The 26,327-nt window shown below is 35.3% G+C and overlaps 2 protein-coding genes, 1 long non-coding RNA gene and 1 other non-coding gene across 4 annotated transcripts; 1 reads left to right on the top strand and 3 right to left on the bottom strand.

Moving 5' to 3' along the window:
* Positions 1-6,985: 6,985 nt before the first annotated feature.
* LOC120416908 (uncharacterized) lies at positions 6,986-11,063 on the top strand. The gene is made up of 3 exons (XM_039578807.2): positions 6,986-7,180; positions 7,264-7,562; positions 10,643-11,063. Exons 1-3 carry the CDS (start codon positions 7,123-7,125, stop codon positions 10,730-10,732), a joined length of 447 nt encoding a protein of 148 aa, XP_039434741.1. The 5' UTR covers positions 6,986-7,122; the 3' UTR covers positions 10,733-11,063.
* A 226-nt stretch (positions 11,064-11,289) lies between these two features.
* On the bottom strand, positions 11,290-11,362 carry Trnav-cac (transfer RNA valine (anticodon CAC)). The gene has a single exon. It is a non-coding gene; the product is annotated as a tRNA-Val (tRNA).
* Positions 11,363-11,482: 120 nt separating this feature from the next.
* On the bottom strand, positions 11,483-19,973 carry LOC120416933 (lipase 3-like). Its single transcript, XM_039578846.2, has 4 exons — positions 19,755-19,973; positions 19,283-19,690; positions 11,975-12,277; positions 11,483-11,922 (listed from the first exon to the last, which is right to left on the bottom strand). Exons 1-4 carry the CDS (start codon positions 19,872-19,874, stop codon positions 11,527-11,529), a joined length of 1,227 nt encoding a protein of 408 aa, XP_039434780.1. The 5' UTR covers positions 19,875-19,973; the 3' UTR covers positions 11,483-11,526.
* Positions 19,974-20,681: 708 nt separating this feature from the next.
* Positions 20,682-21,566, bottom strand: LOC120416921 (uncharacterized). Its single transcript, XR_005605402.2, has 4 exons — positions 21,405-21,566; positions 21,236-21,339; positions 20,874-21,061; positions 20,682-20,818 (listed from the first exon to the last, which is right to left on the bottom strand). It is a non-coding gene; the product is annotated as an uncharacterized LOC120416921 (long non-coding RNA).
* Positions 21,567-26,327: the final 4,761 nt, after the last annotated feature.

Raw genomic sequence — 26,327 nt, 5'->3', positions numbered from 1 at the left:
GCTAACAAAATCATTAGAAAAAGTGACCGGCTTTCTTTAGTACCATATTCATGTATGATTCGTTTGTAATTAGTCGTTTAACATTCCATATGCATCTTTATAAGTTATTTTTGACAAATTGAAATTAGCTGTTTGTCATAAGTTTTTTTAGCTAACAAAATTGAATAGGTTATCAAAAACAAAACTCACTGCACAACATCATCGACAAAATTTGGCTGTACCGGCTCAATGAAAAGAGAAACTCCGGAATATTTTCTCACACATAAGTGTCATGTAGATTGAACAATATTGTACCTGTGCTTCCCGCTAAAAGAAAACTGAACTTTTAAAAAGAATGTATACATAATCGCTACAGTTTAGCATCGTTATTTTTTTGGTCAATATTTTTGGCGACTTAGGTAAAAACGAATGTAAATCATATGTGAATAATTGAATGTTTTATTTAAAAATTGCCATTGAACATTTTTCTGTTAATCTTATAATAACAATATACCAGGAGGACGACTCTTACGGAATGACTTAACAGCCAACTGAGACCGGGACCAACGTTTTACTTCTCCATACGATGGAAGGCAATCTTATAAAATATTTTGAAAACCGCATTGAAAATTTTATGTAACCTCACATTTCATTTTTTTTTTGTTTTTTGAAAATTAACAGAGGTAGAAAATCTAATTCACCGTTAATTCTTAATTATTACAAAACATGAAGAAATTTATTTAAAAAATGCTAAAACTCAAAACTGTGCTTTGTCATAATGAGTATCATAGGTTTGATGCTTATTTGGCAAGGAGTTTGATTTGATCCGATGTGGAATTAAAATCGAAGTTTTCAGTATATTGCTGAAGCTTCCATTTTTACACATGGACACCACTTCATGCTACGAGAACCCACTTTGACGCAGTCTCAGGGCTTAATCGATGACCGGTAAGCTGTCATCGAGACAAGGAGGTTCTCCGATAGTGGAAATATCACATTTGTACAATGAACCGCTACATATGTGATTTTTCCCTATCTTAATGTGGGTGTCAGGTAAGGATGCAGGTTTTTAAAAATTCAGTTTTTGTAGAATTTAGGATTTTAACTATAAATATCAACTTTTTTTACTTTGCATTTAGTTATTTAGGGACAAAATTAGTAATAGTGAATTTAGTAATCCTATCAGAATCGGTGATTTTCATTCAAGTAGCATAAAAACCATTCTTATTTGTAAAAAAGTGCTAAAAAGTGCAAAAATGCCTCAGGGCAAGAAAAAGAGGCGGTCCTCACCAGCAGGATCGGCAGATTTGAAGAAGCTAAAGAATGCCGAAGCGCTACCTGCAAAGCCAGGCAGTTTGGGCAAGGACGCTCAAAATTCGTCTGGAAACCAGTTTGCTACCCTCCCTGTGGACGTGAGCGAGAAGGAAGAATTTGAACGACGGGAAAAGTTGCCACCCATTTTTGTGAAAACATCGTCATCGGATTCGGTGCGAAAGTGGCTGACCGGGTTTATCAAATCTGGTGCTTTACGAGCTTCCATTCGCTTGTGTGCTGATGGACTCAAAATTCTGCTACCTGGCAGAAAAGATTACAACTACGTTCGGGATTTCCTGAACAACACAAAGATCGAATACTACAGCCATGACGATCCAGGTAAACGCCCCATGAAACAGGTCCTCCGAGGCCTGTACGACATGGATGTGAGTGTGCTGAAAGAAGAGCTCAAAACTCTTAAGTTGAACGTGATCGAAGTCTTCAAGATGACGAGACACAACAAGGACATCAAGTATCGTGATCAACTGTACCTGGTTCATTTCGAGAGAGGATCGACAACGCCGTCTGAGCTGAAAGCAGTTCGGGCAATTTTCAACATCATCGTGACTTGGGAACGTTATCGTCCAGTGCACCGTGACGTGACACAGTGTTCGAATTGTTTGCAGTTTGGACATGGTGGAAGGAACTGTTTCATCAAGAGTCGTTGTGCAACCTGCGGAGGTGAGCACAAAACACAAGCTTGCGAAACAATCAACGAGAACATCGAAGCGAAATGCTTCAATTGCGGCGGCGACCATTCTACCAAGAATGGAAGCTGCCCAAAACGAGCTGAGTTTGTAAAAATTCGGCAGCAAGCGACGACGAGGCACCAACCAAATCGTCGCAAAACACCACCAACATTCACGGACGTGGATTTTCCTGCTTTGGCATCACCTGGAGCGGTATCTGTTCGAGTGGTTCCAAATCTGCAGCCATTGCCGTTGAATCAGCGGCAAAAAGTTGCAGAGAACATAACACCTCCTGGCTTCAGACAGCAACCTAGGGAAAACCAACCAACATCAACGGATGAAGGCAGTAGTGACCTGTTTTCACCACAAGAACTTCTGAACATTTTTATCGAGATGACAACAACACTGCGTGGGTGCAAAACTCGCCAGGAACAAGTAAGAACGCTTGGAGCATTCATCTTAAAATACAGTTCATAGTTTACTCGTTCTAATGATTTTGAATAATTCAAAGAATTTTTATTTTAGTTTTAAGTTAGGATTAGTTGTTAAAGTGATTTTTTTCTTTTTTTTACCCAAATGTATTCGATTAAATGCAATAATGTAAAACAATTTGAAATAAATGAATGAATGTGAACAGTAATAATAAAACGAAAAATAAAACAAAGATGAAGAGCATTTAGCCATACCACTTAGAATGTAAATGAAATGTAATTATTATAAGAAAGTTCAATAAAGACAAATTTAATTTCAAATTTCATTCTTATTTGTCAAAATTTCCATAGAGTCTCGATCAATCAATAGTGAAATGATATCGGACTAAATTCGTTGATCTGTTGAACTAACGACTGTCGGATTATGATTTTATCGACCATTGTTGCGAATCGAGGATCTACTGGAATTCTGACGATCAAATGGTCGTTTCTTTTTCAATTCACGACTTGTAAAATATGAAATGTTAATCTATTTTTTTTTTGTGTTTTTTTTAAGAAGCCAGACAGGTTTTAAAAGAAACGTTCTAGATTTTTTGGCTATTAATTAAAATGTCGGGGATTTGAGATAAGAGTAGCTTTCGGATATGTTACTTTAAATCTTGTATTCAATTCAAGTTAGGTAGTTATCCGCAAATGAATATTTGGACTTATAAATAACACACAAATTTAGGTTATCAAATTGTACTCGAACAACACCTGGAACGGAACGGAAGTAGCAATTTAAAAGGTGAAAACCTTACGCTACTGGTTTAATAAACAAACAAACAAACAACTGTGCATTTATTTTAGAGTCAGATCCATACAGAGTCAGTGTTTATTTAGTCGAAGTGTACTAATTCATTGGCAGATCTGGTTCTAGTTGTAATATACGACAAGACTACTGACGGACGTGACAGGACGAGGGCCCAGTTTAGAGGTTTCGACATCAACGATGTGCGGCTGGATCACCCTCTCAAATAAAAACTCAAATTGAACTTATTTAAGTCTCCTTTTACACCAAAGCCATGTTCCCAAGTGTTCCCAAGTGATTTAAAAAAAAGTTGGTACAATTCGGAATACTTGCATATTTTAACAGTAATCAAACTTGACGTAGGTCTAAGAAGATTGGTTTTAAATTTGTAAATGCTATGTACTGTTGGGTTACTCAACTTATTCAAAGAAATTGTCACATAAGGATTTTTTTTGCAAACCTCATCGGTAAAATATCTGCAAAAATCTGCACCAAAAAAGTTGTCTGCAACAAATTTCGGAAATCTTCAAATTTGCAGAGAAATCTGCAAATCTGGCATCCCTGGTTACCGGTATTTTTTTACCGAGTTTGAATGAATTACCGGAAAATTCAGTTTACTGAGGAATTTCGGTAAAAAAACAACCGAGGTACGGTATTTTTTACCGATTACAGTAAAATACTCTACATTTCTTCGGTAAAATGATTTTTGTTTACCGGTTGCTTGGTAAAAATCAAGTTTTACTGTGCAATTTCGGTAAAAAAATTACCGAGCAACGCGCTCCTGATTTAGTGTGTACAATGAACCGCTACATATGTGATTTTTCCCTATCTTAATGTGGGTGTCAGGTTAGGATGCGGGTTTAAAAAAATAGTGTTTGTAGAATTTAGGATTTTAACTATAAATATCAACTTTTTATACTTTGCCTTTAGTTATTTAGGGACAAAATTAGTAACAGTGAATTTAGTAATTCTATCAGAATCAGTGATTTTCATTCAAGTAGCATAAAAACCATTCTGATTTGTCAAAATTTCCATAGAGTCTCGATCAATCAATAGTGAAATGATATCGGACTAAATTCGTTGATCTGTTGAACTAACGGTTGTCGGATTATGATTGTATCGACCATTGTTGTGAATCGAGGATCTACTGGAATTCTGACGAACAAATGGTCGTCTCTTTTTCAATTCACGACTTGTAAAATATCAACTGTTATTTTTTTTTGTTTTTTTAAAAGAAGCCAGACAGGTTTTAAAAGAAACGTTTTTTTTTGGTTAATAATTAAAATGTCGGGGATTTGAGATAACAGTAGCTTTCGGATAGGTTGCTTTAAATCTTGTATTCAATTCAAGTTAGGTAGTAATCCGCAAATGAATATTTGGACTTATATGAATAATTGAACATTTTGGACTTATGAATAACACACAACTGTGCATTTATTCTAGAGTCAGATCCATACAGCGTCAGTGTTTATTTGGTCGAAGTGTACTAATTCATTGGCAGATCTGGTTCTAGTTGTAATGTACGACAAGACTACTGACGGACGTGACAGGACGAGGGCCCAGTTTAGAGGTTTCGACATCAACGATGTGCGGCTGGATCACCCTCTCAAATAAAAACTCAAATTGAACTTATTTAAGTCTCCTTTTACACCAAAGCCATGTTCCCAAGTGTTCCCAAGTGATTTAAAAAAAAGTTGGTACAATTCGGAATACTTGCATATTTTAACAGTAATCAAACTTGACGTAGGTCTAAGAAGATTGGTTTTAAATTTGTAAATGCTATGTACTGTTGGGTTACTCAACTTATTCAAAGAAATTGTCACATAAGGATTTTTTTTGCAAACCTCATCGGTAAAATATCTGCAAAAATCTGCACCAAAAAAGTTGTCTGCAACAAATTTCGGAAATCTTCAAATTTGCAGAGAAATCTGCAAATCTGGCATCCCTGGTTACCGGTATTTTTTTACCGAGTTTGAATGAATTACCGGAAAATTCAGTTTACTGAGGAATTTCGGTAAAAAAACAACCGAGGTACGGTATTTTTTACCGATTACAGTAAAATACTCTACATTTCTTCGGTAAAATGATTTTTGTTTACCGGTTGCTTGGTAAAAATCAAGTTTTACTGTGCAATTTCGGTAAAAAAATTACCGAGCAACGCGCTCCTGATTTAGTGTGTACAATGAACCGCTACATATGTGATTTTTCCCTATCTTAATGTGGGTGTCAGGTTAGGATGCGGGTTTAAAAAAATAGTGTTTGTAGAATTTAGGATTTTAACTATAAATATCAACTTTTTATACTTTGCCTTTAGTTATTTAGGGACAAAATTAGTAACAGTGAATTTAGTAATTCTATCAGAATCAGTGATTTTCATTCAAGTAGCATAAAAACCATTCTGATTTGTCAAAATTTCCATAGAGTCTCGATCAATCAATAGTGAAATGATATCGGACTAAATTCGTTGATCTGTTGAACTAACGGTTGTCGGATTATGATTGTATCGACCATTGTTGTGAATCGAGGATCTACTGGAATTCTGACGAACAAATGGTCGTCTCTTTTTCAATTCACGACTTGTAAAATATCAACTGTTATTTTTTTTTGTTTTTTTAAAAGAAGCCAGACAGGTTTTAAAAGAAACGTTTTTTTTTGGTTAATAATTAAAATGTCGGGGATTTGAGATAACAGTAGCTTTCGGATAGGTTGCTTTAAATCTTGTATTCAATTCAAGTTAGGTAGTAATCCGCAAATGAATATTTGGACTTATATGAATAATTGAACATTTTGGACTTATGAATAACACACAACTGTGCATTTATTCTAGAGTCAGATCCATACAGCGTCAGTGTTTATTTGGTCGAAGTGTACTAATTCATTGGCAGATCTGGTTCTAGTTGTAATGTACGACAAGACTACTGACGGACGTGACAGGACGAGGGCCCAGTTTAGAGGTTTCGACATCAACGATGTGCGGCTGGATCACCCTCCCAAAAAAAAAAAAAAAAAATGTCAGAGTGTCTTTCGATACACGAGTTCTTCACCGTGAAAATTTTACACATTATTTGAAAAACTGCACTATTTTCCCAACGCCGTGTCTTCTGATCAACGGTGATATAGGAAGGGCTTTTAAAGTTACAAAACAATTAATGCAATCTTAATTAAAGCACAAAAAAACCACAACCTCTAAAGGACGATTAACTCAAAATACAAACATAATTTCAATAAATTTTTATTAACGAGAATTGCAGATAATGGAGTTCCACGGTTCGTCGTCTGTTACCTCGTTGAATTCTCCCCCTTCAGCTTCCCTTCAAATGCCGTACACTGAAAAAAAAAATAAAAGTACCAAATTCCAAAATTCTAGAAATTTTGGCTCCTTTCCTTATTAAGTAAAAAGTAATTAAGTACTATTTTTTTATTTCAGTGTAGAGAAGAAAATCTTGTGTGGTTCAAAGATCTTTTGTTCATTGAATATTTAGAAAATTTAAATTAATTGCATTTTATGGGGATTTTACTAGGGATTTTCGGATTAATGATATAACAATATTTCAGTTCAGATAACAAAGTTAAACAAAAATCAATTTTGATAACTTCCTATTGGATTCGCACCCCACATTCTCCCATGCAAGATTTTTGCTGCAAGGGTTCACGATGCCACAGACACACGCACAGAACTGTTTGCCCCATGCCACGAATACACGGAAACCTTTCGCTAACGAACTTATGGCCACAAAACAACACACTTGTTGACTGTTTTCTCCACTTGCGAGAGGGCGTGCCTGTTCCCGTAGCTGTCATTTTCAGTTCATACAGTCTCGCCGTCGATTAGTGATTCATTTGTTTATTAAGTTATTTAGGGTATTTTTGAACAATTTTGTTGATTAATTGGTGAAACTTGATCAAAATTCGACGTACGATGGATCCCCTCAAGATGGTGGCCACTTTGGTGCTAGCCATGGCGTTGTTCAACTCTTGTAAGTTCGAACCTTAAGGAATTCCTGACCAATTCAAGGTTCACACCTACTTTAATATCAATAACCTGTTCCAATCGCTGCAGGTTCCGCGTTCGAGTGCTACGTGTGTTCTAACCAGACGGGAAACACGGAAAAGTGCCTGAATACGATTAAGACCTGCCCGGAGGGTGAGGACGCCTGCCTGACGGAGATCCGGTGGGGAAGTCAGCCGTACTTTTCGCTGGGGGCGCTGAAGCAGTTCTACGTGTCGAAGCGGTGCGCCTCGAAGGATGTGTGCGAGAAGACCCGGCGGAAGTACATGCCGTACTGTACGCACATCTGGTACGAGGACTGGAGCTGCGCCGAGTGCTGCCAGGGCGACCGGTGCAACTACTTTGTGATTGTGAGTGCAGGGGATTGATTTGCGTGGTATTATTTTAAAAGAGTTTTAATTCTGACTGAAATTTAACTAACTCTATTTTACGTAATTTTATGTAAATTTACGTACAAACATGTATTTTTACAGCTATTTATCTTATATAAAATCCAGCATCAAGGATTACTCACCAGTCTAATTGGAATTACCAGGATTACTGGCAATATGTCACGGAATACTTTTTATTTCCCAGAATTATTTAGGATTACCAGAAACCACACGGAATCGCTCAAAATTAATAAGAATCCTAGCAAAACATTGTAATAGGGCCGAAGCCGAAGTGTAAACAAAGAGTCTATCCTGCTCGTTCCTAATGTAAACATCAACTGACGTGAGCAGGATAGACTCATTTTTTACACTTCGGCTTCGGTCCTTTTACATTGTTCTGCTTGAATTTCTTGAAATTACTACCTAGCTTCCAGCAGGCTTTCTAGTCAGAAATTTACCAACACATTCAAAGCATATTTACTTGCTTGCTGCGGGTTTGTTTGCATCAGATCTGCTATCTCTATCTAGAAAAAAGTTAGTTTTTCATACGACTTTTAGCTATGTTTTTACTGACCGCTCGATATGTCAGTCAACATATTTCACAGGGGCTCAAGCTCGATCATTGTTTGCTTCAGGACACTGTGACGAGGAGTTGGTAATTTTTGAGCTAAATTTTATTGTTTTCACTGGGCCTAAAAGTGACACTGAAGAAAAAATGTTTTTCTTCCCCAAATTAATTATTTTAAAGGCTGTAAGTTAAATTCAAAGGAATCCTTTTCTTTGCGATGTTTTTTCAAGCATGCAATTAATTGATTTAAAAAAAATGCATTTTTTGACGTCGTTCATCAAATTTTCAAAAGATTTTTTTAAATGTTATTGATTTGCGAATTAAAGGTAATAAAAAATCAAATAAAAAAAAATATTTATCTGAACATTCACTACCTACAACTTTAACAAAGATTTCAAATTTCTTACAAATCTCATCTCATAATTTAGCACTCTAAATTTTCTTCTTTTTACATCGGGAATACAAGGACAAATTTTCGTTAATTTTAAAATACAAAATAAGAAATCTCTTCAAACATTGCGAAAACATACAAAATTAACATTGGGAATGAATAGATTTTTTTTCCAAATAAAAACATAAGCTTAAAAACTAAAAAAAATGTAAATATTCAACAACTTATTCCCAAATGCATTATTTTTAGGCGCTGGAAATTTAAAACTGATAGACTAATAAACAAACACAGTACTTGTTCGGTAACTGGGCTGAGAACGTCGTCCAGTTACCGAATGCTGCTCGCTAACCGGACTGAACAAATAATGCCGAGGGGACCATCAATGCATCTTTTTTTTTTAATAAAAATTGATGCTTCTTTCAATTGTTATTAGAAATTTTACAAATACTGAAAAACATTTTTTTATAATTACACTTGATTTTTGCATCTAGGGTACGTTATCCATTAGTGGACCCCTTTCCTATAGTGGACCCTCTGAAGGGTTTTTGATGAAAAATTCAATAAAATCACAATTTCAAGCGTGTTTTTGTCTACGAATCTTTTATTTGGCATGTTCAGCATCATTTAAAACAATGTTGGCTGACATTGACGTGTCCTTTCAGCCAAAATAAGTGTTTTGAGTTCGACATCTGAAATCAGCCATGGACACTAGCATTTTCACAACAAAACTGCATTTATATTTTATGATTGAATTAACTATCCAATCATTTTTTGACTGATTATTCAACTTCAGCAGGTCGAATTAATGTAAGTTTAAGGAACTTTACTAAAATAAAGCGAAGAACTGCTCATTTTCGAGCAAAAATTAGGGGGGTCCAATATAGGACAACGAAATTCCAAACTTTTCCAAAAGTGGACCCCTGTTAATTTAACTTACAAAAATAAAGAAAACTGTGTATTTAAGCAAAAGTTTCTCTTAAACATACAATGAATGCTTGTTGTAATCAACTTAAACGCATATTTTTTCAATTATGAGTATAAATATAGCTGTTTTTATGTTAAAAGTACCAATATGCTGAAGCCGAAAGAATTTATAATTAATCAAAACTTTAGTTAATGGTACTTAACTAAAGCATCATAGTTGCAGTTTGAAATGATATTTTATAGTAATAAATCAATAACAAAACATTATTTTTAAATAAACATGCCTGGTTTTATCAGCAACTGTAAACAAAACTATTGTTTAGTTTCGATCAATCAATTATGTAATTAATATGAAAAAAATTGCATCAAAATTACTTTTTTAAATTATTTGTATGATTACAGTGGTTTTTGAAACGTTTTCTCGGATCTTTTTCGGAAATAAATGTGTTTAAATGTCTGTTAGGTTTTTTTGTTGTTTAAAGCCAAATTTGTCAACAAAACATATTTGTTCATGATGAAAAGTGAGCAAAATCCAACTTTTATTCATTATATCTATGATTAGACCTACACCATGCATCAAAACATCAAATATCGGTTAAATTTGGTATAAAAATAACAGTTTGCCTATAGTGGACCCGGGTCCACAATCGGATTATGGACCCGGGTCCACTATAGGAAAAGGGGGTCCATAACAGGCAAACAAAACTTTTTTTTCAAATGGCTATTTTTCTGCTCAAAAACAAAAAACTGATGAAACAAATACTCAATGTTGTTCAAAACACTCCAGATTCCATTATTATGTACAAAGGGTTATGAAAAAGTGCTTAAAATATTGAAAATTTGTGAAAAATGTGCTTCGGCTCTACTAGGGGGTCCACTAATGGTTAAAATACCCTATTGACCCTTCGGTAATTTTGGTTTGTTTATCTTTTTTGACGTTTGTCTGCTTTTTAAGTGGAGCGAGCGTCCAGTCCAGTTAACAACGCCCAGTTATCGAACAAGAACTGTATCTAAAAAAAGTGTTTAAAATTTTCAGTGTTGAAGGCAAATAACTTTGTATATTTATTATTTGAGGTTGAAATTAATTAAGGATGTTTTGTTTTTGCTGAGGAACAAATTTATTCAAAGTCAACAGTATTGAATTTTAAAATACTCATATTTTGCACTTTTTTTCAGAGTGGAGCTCCCCCTCAAAGCATGTCTATGGTGGCATTCCTTGGAACGATGGTAAGTATTATCCTAGCTAGATATCTCTACAATCTGTAATCTGCGAAAGATCTGACTAAATCAGAATCAAAACACTCCAAAACTCCGTAGATGTTTGCTAAAGTTTAGCAGAGTTCGTCCATAAAGTTAGTTTTTTTTATTATTAAAAAGTATTACAATGAAAGTGCCTTTTAGCGAGAATCTCAAATTTGACCAACCAATTCCGTCCAGTTGGAATGTGTTTTACTTTTAGCAATCGAATATCAGGTAGTTTTTAAGCTCGACAAGCATTCCATACTTCGTACATTTTGCAAATCTTATTTTAGTAGTGAGTTGATAAGCATATTTTGTTTTGTACAAACAAAAACGAATAAATTGTTTATAGTCTAACCATGTTGAACTAAACAAATCATTGAAGAAAGAAATTCCCATTAGAATCACGCACTTTCCCTTTTGTCCACAGTTCACACTGTGGCAATTGCCACAGTTGATCATAACATGTGAGATCTAAAAATAAACAAAACAAAACGAATCCCGAAGCAACCCATGCAGCAAAAAAAAATCATCTCTTTCGCAAGAAAGAGTGTACTTTTGAAAAGTAAACAAAAAAGTAATTCTGTTTCCGCCCGGGTTCGAACCGGGGACCTTCTGCGTGTGAAGCAGACGTGATAACCACTACACTACGGAAACTGGGTGATGAGTGCGGTGCGCAAAGCCGTACTAGTGACGACGGCTTGACAAGACTCTTTCTTTTGAGGGAAAGCTTTAAATAACCTACTTGGATTGGCTAGGGTAGTTGACAGTTAGGCAAACCAGAACCAGTTGGCAGTTTGTAAACATTTATTGCTCCCCCACTAATTGGAACCTCTTTCCGCCGCCTCCAAGTTCCGGATGACTTTCCGGTACAGCACGCGCTTAACGTTGTTGCTCAGGATGAAATCGGCGTGCGTGAACCGCTCGTCCGGAACCTGGTAGCTGCCGGCCAGATTCGGCAGTTCGCGCTCCAGCCGACGCACGTTCCGATAGTTGACCACGTTGTCGTTGAGCCCGTAGTACGTCCACACCGGCGTCGAGACCCGGGTTAGGTTGTACCGCGGCGCGGTGGCGCTTCCGTACGCGGCCCAGTTCAGCCGGTCGTCCCCGTAGTCAAACTGCCGGAAGATGCCCTCGCGGATGTACTGGGCGTAGTGCAGGAACTGCTTGATGCCGGAACCGGCCGGGAAGTGACCTAGGAAGATGCGGAGCATCTTCTGAAGATTGATTTGGAAAGTTTAGAAAATTTAGAACACCGGAAGGCCTCACCGTGTCCAGCTGGTCCGGATTCGCTCCGGCCACCTCGTAGATCAACATCCGGCAGAGCAGTTGCTGGGGAGCGGGGCACAGTGCCCGGTAGAATTCGTACTGGTAGCGCCAGTTGGGTAGCAGTTCGTGGGAACCAAAGGCGGTGTAGCCGCCGGCCAGGGATTCGGCCATGTAGGCGAGGAGTCTCATGACGATGCTAAGGGAGCGGTAGGCGTACGCGGCCGGGGATAGCAGCTGCACTTGGATGACCTTTTCGTTGTACTCGGGACGGCTCGAGAGGGCGACCAGGCTGACGATGGTGCCCTGGTGGAGGACAGGGAAATCAATTTAAGAACTCAATCAACTTTATTACTTGATAGGGTATTTTAACCATTAGTGGACCCCCTAGTAGAGCCGAAACACATTTTTTACAATTTTTTAATATTTTAAGCACTTTTTCATAACCCTCTGTACAAAACAATGAAATCTGAAGTCTTTTGAACAATTTTGACTATTTGTTTCATCAGTTATTCATTTTTGAGCAGAAAAATAGCCATTTGAAAAAAAAGTTTTTTTGCCTTTTATGGACCCCCTTTTCCTATAGTGGACCCGGGTCCATAATCCGATTGTGGACCCGGGTCCACTATAGGCAAACTGTTATTTTTATACCAAATTTAAACGATTTTGGATGTTTTGATGCATGGTGTAGGTCTAATGATAGATATAACGAATAAAAGATGGATTTTGCTCACTTTTCATCATAAGAAAATATGTTTTGTTAACAAATTTGGCTTTAAACAACGGAAAAATCTAACAGACATTTAAACACATTTATTTCCGTAAAAGATCAGAGAAAACTTTTCAAAAACTACTGTAAAAATAAAAATAAATTTAAAAATGTTTTTTTGATTCAAATTTTTCCATATTTATTACATAAATGGTGGACCGAAACTAAACAATACAGTTGCTTTACAGTTGCTGATAAAACCACGCACGTTTATTTAAAAAAAATGTTTTGTTATTGATTTATTATTATAAAATATCATTTCAAACTACATTTATGATGCTTCAGTTAAGTACAATTAACTATAGTTTCGATAAATTTTAAATTCTTACGGCTTCAGAATTGTTGGTACTTTTAACATGAAAACAGCTATATTTATACTCATAATTGAAAAAAATATGCGTTTAGGTTGATTACAACAAGCATTTATTGTATGTTTAAGACAAACTTTTGCTTAAATACAACGTTTTCTTCATTTTTGAAGGTTAAATTTACAGGGGTCCACTTTTGGAAAAGTTTGGATTTTCGTTGTCCTATATTGGACCCCCCTAATTTTTGCTCGAAAATGAGCAGTTCTTCGCTTTATTTTAGTAAAGTTCCTTAAACTTACATTATTTCGACTTACTGAAGTTAAATGATCAGTCAAAAATGATTGGATAGTTAATTCAATAATAAAATATAAATGCTGTTTTGTTGTGAAAATGCTAGTGGCCATGGCTGATTTCAGATGTCGAACTTAAAACACTTATTTTGGTGAAAAGGATGATTCAATGTCAGTCAACATTGTTTTAAATGATGCTGAACATGCCAAATAAAAGATTTGTAGACAACAACACGCTTGAAATTGTGATTTTATTGAATTTTTCATCAAAAACGCTTCAGAGGGTCCACTATAGGAAAGGGGTCCACTAATGGTTAACGTACCCTATTGATTGAAAATGCATTAACGGTACACATCAACCATAGCTTTTGCACCCAGAATTCTGTTACAGACATTTTAGTATCTTCAAAACTACGGGAACTATCGATTTATTTTTTTATTCATCCCCTAAATTACTGTCTTCGTAGTTATTTACAACAAAGTTTGACTATTTTTACAATCAGATTCTTGCAGGATTGGGTCCGTAAGTTTGACAATTTTGGAATAAGAAGACAACAACTTCCTTGGTTGCTGTGCACCCTTAATGAAACAAAAAATTTAACTACAAGCTAGAATTTCAACATTTCAGTGAAAAAACCATTGTTAAATGCATTATCCAGCTTTTAAAGCGAAAATGGCGTTCGAATGGTGAACGCCCGAAATGTCAAAATCACGCAGTGGTACCAACATTACAAAAAAGGTGTGCCATGGCATGACAGCCGCATTTTTTTCTTCTAATGTTGGTGCTACTGCGCGATTTTGACATTTCGGACGTTCAACATTCGAACGCCATCTTCGCTTAAAAACCTGGATACACTCGTACAGTTGATATGATATCATAAGTCTTCAAAAAATGTAAGATATGACGAAAAAAAAAAGTTGAAAAAAATCTTTTGTACATTGAAAATTCAACAAAATTCCAAAGATTTTTGGATTAATCCAAACATGTTAAAAATGAGTATATACGCAGGGGAATGCATCTTAAATTTATTTCATTTGATGGCACTTTAAATTCCGTTAAACATTTGAACTTTAAAAAAAGTATTTAAAAAATCAAGGAATTCAAATGAATTCGAAATTGATGAAATTTAAAAATATTTAAAGTTCAAGACATTTATTAAATTAGAATAATTTAGTAATATTCGATAAATTTAGATAAAATGGATAATTACTTTAATGAATTTTTGATAGATGAACTTTTTTTGAACCCATGAGTAAAGTACTCTCGGTAATTTCGGGATTTATCCTCTCAGTCCGCACACAGTACCATTTTACTACCGAATCGTGCTCTTTATCCTCTCGTATGCCGATGCCCAGTTCTGGGTGTAACAAGGAATTCTAGCGTACTTTATCGAAAGGACTAATTTTTGATTGTAAGTAGTGGCACAGAACTTGAAAAACTTATAAATTGAAGAAATTCAAAAAATCAAGAAATTTAAATAATTTAATGAAATTTAAGAAATTTAAAATTTGTAGCAATTGATGAAATTTAATAAATTTAAATATTTTCATAAAATACTTATAATTCATAAAACTCAATAAAATTCAAGAAATTTAAAAAATTAACTTGAAAAATGTAATAATTAATTAATAAAGTATTTCAAGTGTTCTTTAAAAGTGGTGTTATTTTTGATTGTAAATTCGGAAAATTATAATAATTAAATAAAACTTAAGATATTAAAATTGAACATTTAAAAAATTCTAGATATCCCAGAAATTCAGGAAATTTCATCAAAAAGTAATTCAAGCGTACTTTATCAAAAGGTATAATTTTTGTTTGCTAGCGGTGACAAAAATGTTTAGAAGCTAATCCTGTTATTTAAAAATAACCTAGTTTCATAAAAAAAATGTGAGACCATAAGATTTTAAAACTTACTACCAAAAAAAAAAAAGAAGTAAAAAAATTTAAAAAATGAGGATTTAAATGAAATCCAAGAAGTTTAGGAAGCTTCGAAGTAAAATTTTAAAAATACAAGAATAACATAAAACAATGAAATTCAAATGATTCGATTAAGTTTAAGAAGTTTGAAGAAATCAAGAAATAAAAAAAAATAGAATTAAAAAAACCATAGAAATTTAAAAATTCAAGAAATATTTAAGTTTCTTAATTTTCTTGATTTTTTAAATTTCTAGAATTTTTCTAGAAAATTTCAACAAAATTAAACATAAATGCAAAATTCAACAACAATAAAAATGCATGCACAATCCAAAAGTAAAATGCAATTCTCAATGCTTGGCAACCAATGAAATAGGTTTTTCCTGAAAATTGTCTATTTTTTGGGCAAATTTATATTTATTTAGATTTTCTTTTCCGTGTCGACAAATTAGAAAAAAAGAGGCTTCTCTGTATTTCAAAACAGTTACTGCGTCCTGCGTGCTTTTGACAGACTAGGCGTTACTAAATCAAGAAAGGCGTGATGTTGACAAACCCGTAAACATTCGTAAATGGATGTGTTGAAAATGTGAACCTAGTGACGATGTGGTACACCCAGGGCAAGGTATTTAGATTAAAAAGGTAAGGCGGGTTTCCAAGCTGTCAAAATTGTTAGTCAGCACGAAACCCGGATTTTATATGGAGATTTTGATAAAAGTGAAAATTTGACCATTTTCCGGGCAAATTTCACCGGATCTTTTTCTGTAGGGTTGTTAAGCATTCCAAACTGAACCGAAATATACTTTTAAAACGATTATATTTTTTGAAAAAAATAAATTCAGCTAAACGCGTTTTTTGGTTCAGTTTGGAATGCTTAACAACCCTACATAAAAAATGTATGTAGATAAGATAGGGTAAGACGGGATTTCCCAACTGTCAAAATAGTTAGCACGAAACCCGGATTTTATATGGAGATTTTGAGAAAAGTGAAAATTTGACCATTTTCCGGGCAAATTTCACCAGATTTTTTTCTGTAGGGTTAATCCGATGAAATTTGCCCGAAAAATGGTCAAATATTCACTTTTTTGAAAATCTCCATATAAAATTCAGGTTTTGTGCTAACTAACTATTTTGACAGCAGGAAAACCCGCCTTACCTTACTAATCTACATACCTTGGTCTGGTACCCACTTTTTGGACCGTTTACCCAAATGCTTGGGTTTATAAAGGGTAAATGTCATATGTGTTGTCACGTTCTTTTCTGGAAATTTAATTAAAAATGTTTAGTTTTTCGCGTTTTTTTCAACGGCTAAGATAGTTTTAATAAATTCAATTGTTTTCTGGTCATCTGAAAAATAGTTTCAAATCAAAAACTCTTTATAAAAAGTCCATATAAAACATCGGACAAAGTTTCTAAAAAATCATTGTCAGTTTTAGTAAAAAAACGTTACTTAATCCACCAGAAGGTGGTTGCTGCCTTCCTCCTGAAAGCCTTGCAACCACACACTACGAAAGCTTTGGCTAACGCTTACTTAGTAAAGACACTATACATCTGAGTGCTGCCATCTATGATAAATTTAATGAACCATTTGAAAGCACTGCAGTGTTTGTGTGCGTGCACTGAGCGGAAAGTTCCGACAGCCTTTCGCCGGAGCTTTCAAGTTATGTAAATAATGACCCTTTTTATTATCAACCAAAACAGTTTTTCGAACATAACTTTTAAAGTACTGCACCAAACCGGATGAAATTTAAAAAAGACTCAAAGAACCTGAAGATGAATCCAAAAACATAGATCCGGACAAAATCGGTCGAGCCAGTTCCGAGAAAAGTGAGTGAGAAAAAAAATTCTACGTCCATCCACACGCACAGACATTTGCTCAGAATTTGATTCTGAGCCGATATGTATACGTAAAGGTATATCTTGGAGGCTTATTTAAAAAGTTCAATTTCTGAGTGATTTTATAGCCTTGCCTCAGTGAGGTGAGGAAGGCAAAACGTGAATTTCAATAACAAATTCCTAAAAACTTCACTTCAAAAATCGAACCATCATTTTGATTAAGGGTAAATAGATAAAAAAAATCAGTCTTTGAAAAATAACCAAAAGTTTTACAATACCTATTATTTCAATGTTCATTTTTAAAATTATCTAGCATAGAGTTTTTTGAAACTTTGATTCAGTTGGCTATGAAAAAGATATTTATTATCAAAGCTTTACACATCTTTACACTTGATTACAATTATTATTCGTTTAATAGATATTTTTACCAAGTATCCTTTAAAATTTTGTAAATTTGAATATTAATTTTTTTGAATCAATGTCGATTTATAGAAGTGTCAGTATCACAATTTTTAAACTTTTTTTTAAATGAAAAATCCAGTTTGATAACACTTTATATTTTATCACTTATTTTGTACGAATGTTTCTAGACAAAAGTTCTTTAAACTTATTTGTAATAACTCAAACAAATTCTTATTAATTTAATCAAGCCAATACAAATTAAAATCCAATTTGTCCCGTCATTTAAAAATCATGTGAAGTCTGCTATTAAGAATACATTGTATAACGTTTATTAATGAATTACTTAACAAAAATGAAGGCTTTTTAAATTTTTAACAAATTTTGTATTATGAGAGCACAAAACTGAAAAAGACAGAACTTTAGAAAAACAATATTTAAAACACATCTAATTTTAAAAACACTTTGATTTAAATTTTTACCAGCCATATTTGCAATTTCAAGATTTTGAAATGTATTCAAAGTGTATTTTTTTTCCTTTTTTTTTCATTCAGGACGAAAAACTTTTGGATTTTTTTTTTCGATTTTTAAGTTTTCCGAAAACTGAAGCTTTATCTATAGTTGTGGTACCCATAATCACACAAAAGTTTAAGGGAATCAAACATTTGGAAACAATATTTGAAATGACTGAATGAATTTAGTTTAAGATTAAAAAATATTTACTACAAATAAAAACTATAGCCAAACTGTAATTGGATTTGTTTTTTATTTATATATATAACAGAATCATAGCTATACGCTGATGTAATCGTCAAAATTAAACTCTTTTTCATATTGGCTTTGTTGTTGTCTAAAGTTAGATGGTACCTTTTGTTTGATAAACATAGTCAAAAATAAATAACAATCTATTGATTCATAAAAAAATATTTTCGAAGTTTGGGTCAAATACATGCCACCGTAATCATTAAATATTTCCCACTGAGAATTTCGGCTCGAGCCTCGAGTCGATCTGGCCAAAATTCTCAGTGGGTTATTAGGATTTTTAATGTCTTACGTCTTAAATAGCCTTTTCATTCTCATATAGACTGAAATAGTGAAAGGAAGCCGAAATTTAAAGTTAGATGCTGAAGACGAATTGTGTGAAATTAATTTCAAGTGTGTAAAATTATTTATTATTATTTTTCAAAATTATTTATGAGTTAAAAAATATTTTTAAACAAGGACGCTTTGAATTCAAGACTTTTCCCGACTTTCTAACAAAAAATAACAAATTCCCGACTTTTTCCCGATTTTTCGTGGATTTTGGCGAATTCCCGACTTTTTCCCGACTTTCCCGATTTCCCGACTTGAGTGGCCACCCTGCTTTAAAGGCTATAAAAACAATAACAATCGGCGGCCATATTGCTGGATGAGCGATACGGGAAATTTTGACAGCTCATCCCCTCTGGGTGCACCCGTCAACGGTTTTTAGAACAGACCGTTCCCCATCGACACGATTTCTTTACGTGTGGGAACGTAAACTCTCATCGTTTAGTTTGATCTCTCATTTTATCTGATGTTTGCACGTGCTCAAAATCTGTTGCACAAAACTGCCCATAAAATCAAGATTGGAGTGCAACTAGAATGCGCTCATGGGGGCAGCAGCTGACTCTCAACACCTTTTGTGGGAGATTTTTACTTCCTGTTTCACTTTTCAAGCATTTTCCTTTTATATTCTCACTTTGTATTTTCTTTGCTTTGTTAGTAACTAGTTGAATCACATTTTCTTCTTCTTTTTTGTTTGTTTGAAGGACTCACCTGTGAATATCCAACATAGTGCAACTTTTTCTTTCCACTCTTCTCCAGCACATAATCGATCAACGCGGGCACATCGTAATATCCAATCTCGTGAATGCTAAAGTCCCAAAACTGTTTCGATCGCACCTTAAGCTTTTGATGCCTCCGCGAGTACCGATTTCCACGGGCATTTCCCAACCAAACGTCGTACCCTCGATCGGCCAGCAGGTATCCGAGGGCGTTTCCCGGACCAATTAGGACATAATCCGCGCAGCTACTGAACCACGAGTGCATCATTAGCACTGGATGGTTCTTGGATATTGTTGAGTTTCTTTTTCCCGGAATTCGGTACAGTCCCAGGAGGTAACCGTCCTCGGTTGGAACTTGGTGTTCCTCCATTTTGTAGCCATATTTTTGGATTAGTTGGGGCTGAAAATTTAAAAATTATTAAAAGTACATGAAATTTTGAAAAAATACCCTAAAATTCACTCACCACCCTCAACTTGGCGTCCCGTTCCTCCACGTGAAACGGGCTGGAGGCCCAAATCGAACTCCTCGCTAAAAGCGCCAAAATCACACAAAGTAACTGGAGAGCAGCTGCTGACAGTTCCATTTCTTACCCCGGTCATAGCACTAATGCTTCTGATGACCGCGCGGTGACGGACCCTCCGCTGATTAAACTGATTTAATTGTCGTCGTCGTCGTCCCCCCTTAACGTACTAAGTCTGAGGCTGGAGAGCTCCCCCTTCAAAATGTGGAAAATTGATACAATCAGTTTTCCATATCATGCAAGTGTTAACTAGCGAGCTGCGGCAATTACGCGCTGGCAGTGCGTAGCTGGTGTGACTTAGTAGTCACCTGGATAGCGCGGCTACTGTGCCGGGGCAGGGCACAGACAAGTGTACACAGAAAAAAAAAATTAGGTAAATTTACATCATTTATGATGTACCAAAAGTGCACGTCGTAAATGATGCTAATTTAAATTAGTTTCATTTTAAATTTACATGTCATCCAACGTAAACGGGCCGTACGAAAAGGAACTTGAAATCATGTAAATTTCCGATGAAATCAACGTAAATTTACCAAAGCTGAAATTTTTTTACCCCGTTGAATCTAGAATCTGATGTAATTTTCAAAAACATTACGATTTGTGTTTGCACGCAAAATACTTAAACAAAGCGTTTATTTGCAAATGCTCAACACAAAACTCAAAATCAATGCTTATGAAAACTGTCTATCAGAATCTCAATTCAACGGGTTTAAAGCAGCAAAAAAATAAAAACGTTTCGTATTGTCACTTAAACTATCATCTCGGTCGTGAGCATATTCTGAATAAGTAGCATTTTGTTGACTAATTCACAGTTATACGTCATCGTTTAACCATAGTTCAACCGGTCGGTCGGATTTATGCTGGCTTGCTTTGAACGTCCTAGGGGATTTAGAGTCGGCAATCACCTTGAGCCGCTTAGACGGCATTCGAGAGGTCGGTCCAACAGGTTGACAATGTTCGACGATCTGATCTGTCGAGCTCCGCAGCGTTACGGATTCGATGTCGGGCTATTGAAGAGGGAAAATGTTTTAAATTTTCTTTTTTATATCATAATAAACTTACCATTGCCACCGTACTGCTCGTCATAAGTCTTGCTAAGGATTGCCGAGAGTGTGTCGCTCATAGAATAGTTGAACATTTTACACGAGAAGACTTGCGGCATGATGTTGAAGGCCACGATTGGTACAATTGGCCTAAAGTGACGAATCAGTGATGAAAAAGTCGACATTTGGAGAATTTTCCCGTCACATCTGAAATAAATCAAATTTGTTTTATTAATTTGAAAATTAAATTCAGTTGAAAAGCACACTAAGAGCATTTATGTGATCTTTTATCTGTCTTTGCTGCTTTGTACAATATGTAAGTACTTAAGCACATTCATGTAAATTTGAGCTCACTTTACAAAGTTTAACAAAATTACTCACTTGCTTTCTTAAACAGCTCAATGAAAGATCTGGCTTTCTTAAAATCCAGCATACGTCGTCATCTTCGAACAGCGGTGAAACTATCGGGTCGACCTTCCGTTTTTCTGGAAAATATTTAAAAATATTCATATTTAAATTGAAGAGATTCATAAAAAAAAGATTTACTTACCGGTGGTCCTGTTGTCACAAATGGAACGTTAGAATTTGATCATTATCAGAATAAGATCATTCTATGCTACAATACCTAAAAAAACGTATGAATTGAAAGAAAAAAATAATTCAAAATCTAAAACAGACCAAAACACTCGACCAAAACAACAACATACACGTTTCACGAAGGTTGTAAAGAAGCTACCGAAGATGACATTAAAACCCTATATAAAAGTGTAACAATCAGTCTCTAAAAAGTTAAACATCCGAAACGTGTAATTTGCTAAAATCCTCTTCCCTCTTGCGGTTAATGTGAGAACTAAGTATCCAAGACAACCACCAGAGAGAACACGTTTCTAGAAAAATACTGACTTAAGATGAAGTTCGAGTGCTGTAACTCTTCGAAAACGTGTAAGTTTTTTGTCATCATTTTCGCATTTTCTACTACTTCTCCTGCAGCGTGCCGTGCTTGTTTACTTCTTAAAACCTTTAAAACATGGTGGTGAAGAAGCTTTGATTTTTATCGTTGATTGTTGTGTGTTAACAATAGTTGGGCTACCTTGATTTGAAGTAATCTTTCTAGACTATCAAAATTGGGCGCTGGCACCCGATCACAGCATTTTGCTATCGCAATTGCAGCTTTTCGTGATGTTTGCTTTCTCCCGACTTCTCACCGGAAAAAAGCCCCGAGCCCAAGGCAGGAACCGGCATGGTCTATCTACAGATTTTCCATTATTCGGAACAGTACACGAAAGAACCACGCAAGGTGAGGGCTGTCGTGATCCGGAAAAAGACATCTTATCGCTAAGGGAATCAGCGGCGGAACTAAAAACAGGTAAAACTGCGTTGGGTTAGCGACGGAGCTGCGGAAGAAGCGCCGCTGATCTAAAACGTTGTCCAAGGCAACAATTCCACCCCTCGCCGTAGAGGACCAACATTTACCCGTTGGGAACATCTGGATTCATTACTTGGAAGTTTCTTGGCCAGCCGGGTCGAAACGGCTTGGTTTTGGTTCAACAATTCTTGATGTTGGCCTTCCTCAGGACCACCGACCGTCCGGAAGCCAATGTTATAGCACCGGGAAGAGAACTCTAAGACGATTTCGCCGGATACCGATCCAGATACCGGATTTTGCCGGAAGAGATCCGGCCGCAAGTTTTTACTGTATGACGTACGCTGGGGGAGTTGCGACAGTTGAATGTTTACATTTGGTGCATGTTTTTAAAGTTGAGTTGTCTCCAAATTCCTAAAAAACACATCAGAATCTGATAATTATTCAATATCCCGACAATTAATGCTCTTATCATATCAAGCAACACAATGCAAATGATCGAATTGTAAACAAAGAGTATCCTGCTCATGTCAGTTGATGTTTACATTAGGAACGAACAGGATAGACTCTTTGTTTACACTTCGAGATTGGCCGAATTACATTGTTTTGCTAGAATATAACTTTTATCTTGAGTACAATTGTTTGTTTATATCAGATGCTAAGACTTATTTCAAATTTTCTGAAATATCGACGAACACCAGACGATTCTTGCAAATGAGTTTTCTAACACCACCAACACTTCCACTTCCATCTAAATGATATGAAAGTCAACAAACAAATGCTTAGATTATTGTTTTAAATGTTAAATCCAGCTATTTACCTTTGACCTCTTTATTCCACTCCGCACAAACAAACATCAGCAGATTTGTTCTCGTCTTCTACTTGAGCTGTCATTTGCGAAACAAATTGAAATTTAAGTGGTATTTAATTTAAATGTTCAAATTTTTAAATCAAAAGTGCATTTACATGCTTTTCATATTTTCAAATTTTAGATTTTGCGAATCCAAAACATTCATTTACATGATATTTGTGCGTTACGTTTAATCTCATTTTAAATTGGGGCTGTTTAAATGCAATACAACTTTTTACATTGAATTTCAAAATTACATTGAGCATGTTTACGATAAAAGCATGGTTTCAGTGTCGGGTAAATTTACATTTTTTTTTCTGTGTATGCCTTTAATTATTTTCTTTTGAAGTCCTGTTTTTCCTCTGTTGCTCATGAGAAATCGAGAAAATAGCGCAGGATTTGTCACCAGAAAACAGGTCTTCTCATTCCTCCTGTTCATCTTCTTGGGCGCGTTTCCGTCACCTTCTTCTTTTCTTCTTGAGCCCCAAAAAATCTTCCGATTCTTCAACTTCACGACATCTCCTGGGCTTTTAACGCCACGGTTGTTAACTGGCAGCCCTGTGAGCAAGATGTTAGCATTTTCAGTGACGGGTATTTTTTTTGACAGTTGATTTTTTTTTGTTTATGTCGCGGCATCTGATGTTTATGTTCATTGCTTGTTTACGCTTCAATCACTCCAGTCGCAAATAAATTGCTCTTCAGTTTCAAGCTACAAACCCCTGTTTTTTGCTGCACCTGCTGTGGTGGCAATAACGGTCACCAGATCTGATCTAGCCGTTTTCAACCCGGTGTCCCACCGAACGCGTGCCGCCGGCCTGGGATTTTGTGCCGCACGTCCCTCAGCTCTTCTCGTTGAAACATAATAAAACTACTAAAATTAACATCAAGCAACAAAAACAAGACTCCACATTTTCTTTTTTCCCCTATCTTGTCAAAACCACTTTTCACCAGTTTTCTTTTTTGACATTTTCACAAATTCAATAAGCATTCAGAGGCATCGATTGGCAGAGTTCGTCGTTCACAAATGTGCCCGCAATGCTTTATGTGCCTTAAGATTTTTGAAACAAAATAAAAAATATACACACGCGCAGCGATTTTTTAACTTTGACGCAACGAAACAACAATATTTGAAATGTGTAAAACAAATGTAAAAATCACGATCGTTTGACAATTCAGCCCTCAAGAAACGTAGCACTCGCGTACCGCTGTGATCGATCTATGGCTCTGCGTACCGCTATCAACAAACTGGGCTTGCTTTTCCTGTCATGGCAACCAAAACATTCATCACAAGCCAACATTATTTTTGCATTATTCTACGCACAACACTTAATTTCTATTTGAATTTAACTTTTCCTTGCTAGCAAAACTTCTTTTTTAATAGATCCTGCAATTTTTTCCTCAATCCGAAGCAAAATTCACCACCAATTCAATTAAAAATTCGGAGCACACTTAACAACTAAGGGTAAATCACTTCGGATATACCACATACTCATGTTGGCTAATATACCGGGCGGTCAACCAAAAAAAAACGGCTTGATGTCGCCTGACAAAAAACTTTTGCTAAAAAGAGATAGGAAATTAGATGCAAAAAACCGTCCAGCTGCCATGGAAATATACCTTGAATGTGTTAGTAAATTTTTGACTAGAGAGTCTTATGAGCATGGTTGACTGCCAAATGAGTTGCTACTCCGTTATTGACAGATCTGCTGAAGTTAACTGAAGTTTACTGTTTAACCCCAGAAGACCCCTATTTTATTAGTCAATACCGGCGCCCTGCCAAGAAGCCTACAGCCCAACAAGGGTAGGAATGTTAGTCCAATACTTGAATTTGCAGACCCTTCAGACATGGAGTTTGTAGCTCCATTCCTGACGACACCGAATGAAACCGTTGAACTAGTACATACACCCGACGTCGAGCCCGCCGAGCTACGAAGCTATGGTATCTAAATATTGCAGAATCTTGAGAATTCATAAGCGTGGAATTTCTAAAGAATTTGGCTGGTTAGGACTAGATTTGTAAGGACAATTCGTGGAAAAATATATTCTAAGACAAATTAACCCCTTTTTATGTTTATTTTATATTTTTGGAGGATAAAAAAGAAATAATAATAATAATAATACAATAAACTTTGAGCTATCAGTAGCAAAGTCAAAATTTGTTTAGCAGTGTTGCTAAGTTTATGAGAAAAACATTTTTTTGGAAACCTTTTTTTTAAAAAAAAAAACAATCGAAAAATAAATTTCACTTCATTTCTAGATGCAAATGATCTGATTAATTTTGCATCGTTTGCGAGGTAAATTCACCTAAAGTTGGATTGTGTTCGAAGTGTCTATGGATGTCAAAGTTTGCCTAAGAAACTTTAATGAAGAAGAAATAGGAAAAATGGAAAATTGTGATAAAACTACAAGTAGGCAAACAAGAATGATTCTAGTTTGTTAAATAGGCTTAAAAAAACCAAAAAGATTTTTTTTTTCGTGTTTTTGTGAGTTTTTGATTTTTTTAACATGAGCATTTGTTTCGATAAATTACGCCGTTTTCAGGTAATAGGGATTCCCTTGTATTTTATTTGAAAAGTGTTCAACTTTATGCATTTTTCAAGAAGGAAAAGCACTTATTCAAAGAAGAATTCCTTTCCTTTCCTAAAACAGCAACTAATGGTCCGATTTTCAATGTTAAAATATGACACATTCGTGAAATTTTCTACTCTTTTCGAAAAAAATATTTCAACATTTTTTGAATCAAGACTAACATTTCAAAAAAATTAAAAATAACATGGACAAACATGGACACTAATTTTAAAAAAATAATGACTGCGACTATTTTCAAAAAAGTAACCACACACAAAGAAAAAATACTCTAAATTTAAAAAGATCGTTCGTTGCATTAAAAGTTCGCGTTGGTGAATATTCGTAGAAAGTTGAAAATTTTTAATTTAAAAGTTGGATAGTTTTTGATACTACCATGCATTTATGGAACAAAATCGTTGTATCAGTAAGAGTTTTTTACTTTTAATATAAAAATAAAACTTTTTTTTGGCAAAAATAAACAACATTTAATACTACAGTATCATTTTTAGAAAAATGTGCTGGATTTTATTTCACTACTTTTATATTTTAACAGTATGATTCAAAAACAAAACATTTTTTTTATTTTGTATTTAACGCTTCGGCTTCGGGTTGGCCAACTTCCGAGTCCAAGCTGTATCGATCCTTCCGGTCACGTCCGAATACCTCAGGCAGAGCCGGATCCGGATGACCGT

Source organism: Culex pipiens, chromosome 1 (genome assembly GCF_016801865.2).
Source record: "Culex pipiens pallens isolate TS chromosome 1, TS_CPP_V2, whole genome shotgun sequence".
Taxonomy (NCBI): domain Eukaryota; kingdom Metazoa; phylum Arthropoda; class Insecta; order Diptera; family Culicidae; genus Culex; species Culex pipiens.
Note: the sequence above shows the minus strand (reverse complement) of the source record. Positions and strands in the feature narration are given on the sequence as shown.

Excerpts from the sequence above, each read along its gene's own strand:
- LOC120416908 (XM_039578807.2), top strand. The coding sequence starts at position 7,123 with ATGGATCCCCTCAAGATGGTGGCCACTTTGGTGCTAGCCATGGCGTTG. Across the intron at positions 7,181-7,263 it reads CATGGCGTTGTTCAACTCTT|GTTCCGCGTTCGAGTGCTAC; the intron begins GTAAGTTCGAAC and ends CAATCGCTGCAG. Across the intron at positions 7,563-10,642 it reads GGTGCAACTACTTTGTGATT|AGTGGAGCTCCCCCTCAAAG; the intron begins GTGAGTGCAGGG and ends ACTTTTTTTCAG.
- LOC120416933 (XM_039578846.2), bottom strand. The coding sequence starts at position 19,874 with ATGGAACTGTCAGCAGCTGCTCTCCAGTTACTTTGTGTGATTTTGGCG. Across the intron at positions 19,691-19,754 it reads GGGACGCCAAGTTGAGGGTG|CCCCAACTAATCCAAAAATA; the intron begins GTGAGTGAATTT and ends TTAAATTTTCAG. Across the intron at positions 12,278-19,282 it reads ACTATGTTGGATATTCACAG|GGCACCATCGTCAGCCTGGT; the intron begins GTGAGTCCTTCA and ends GTCCTCCACCAG.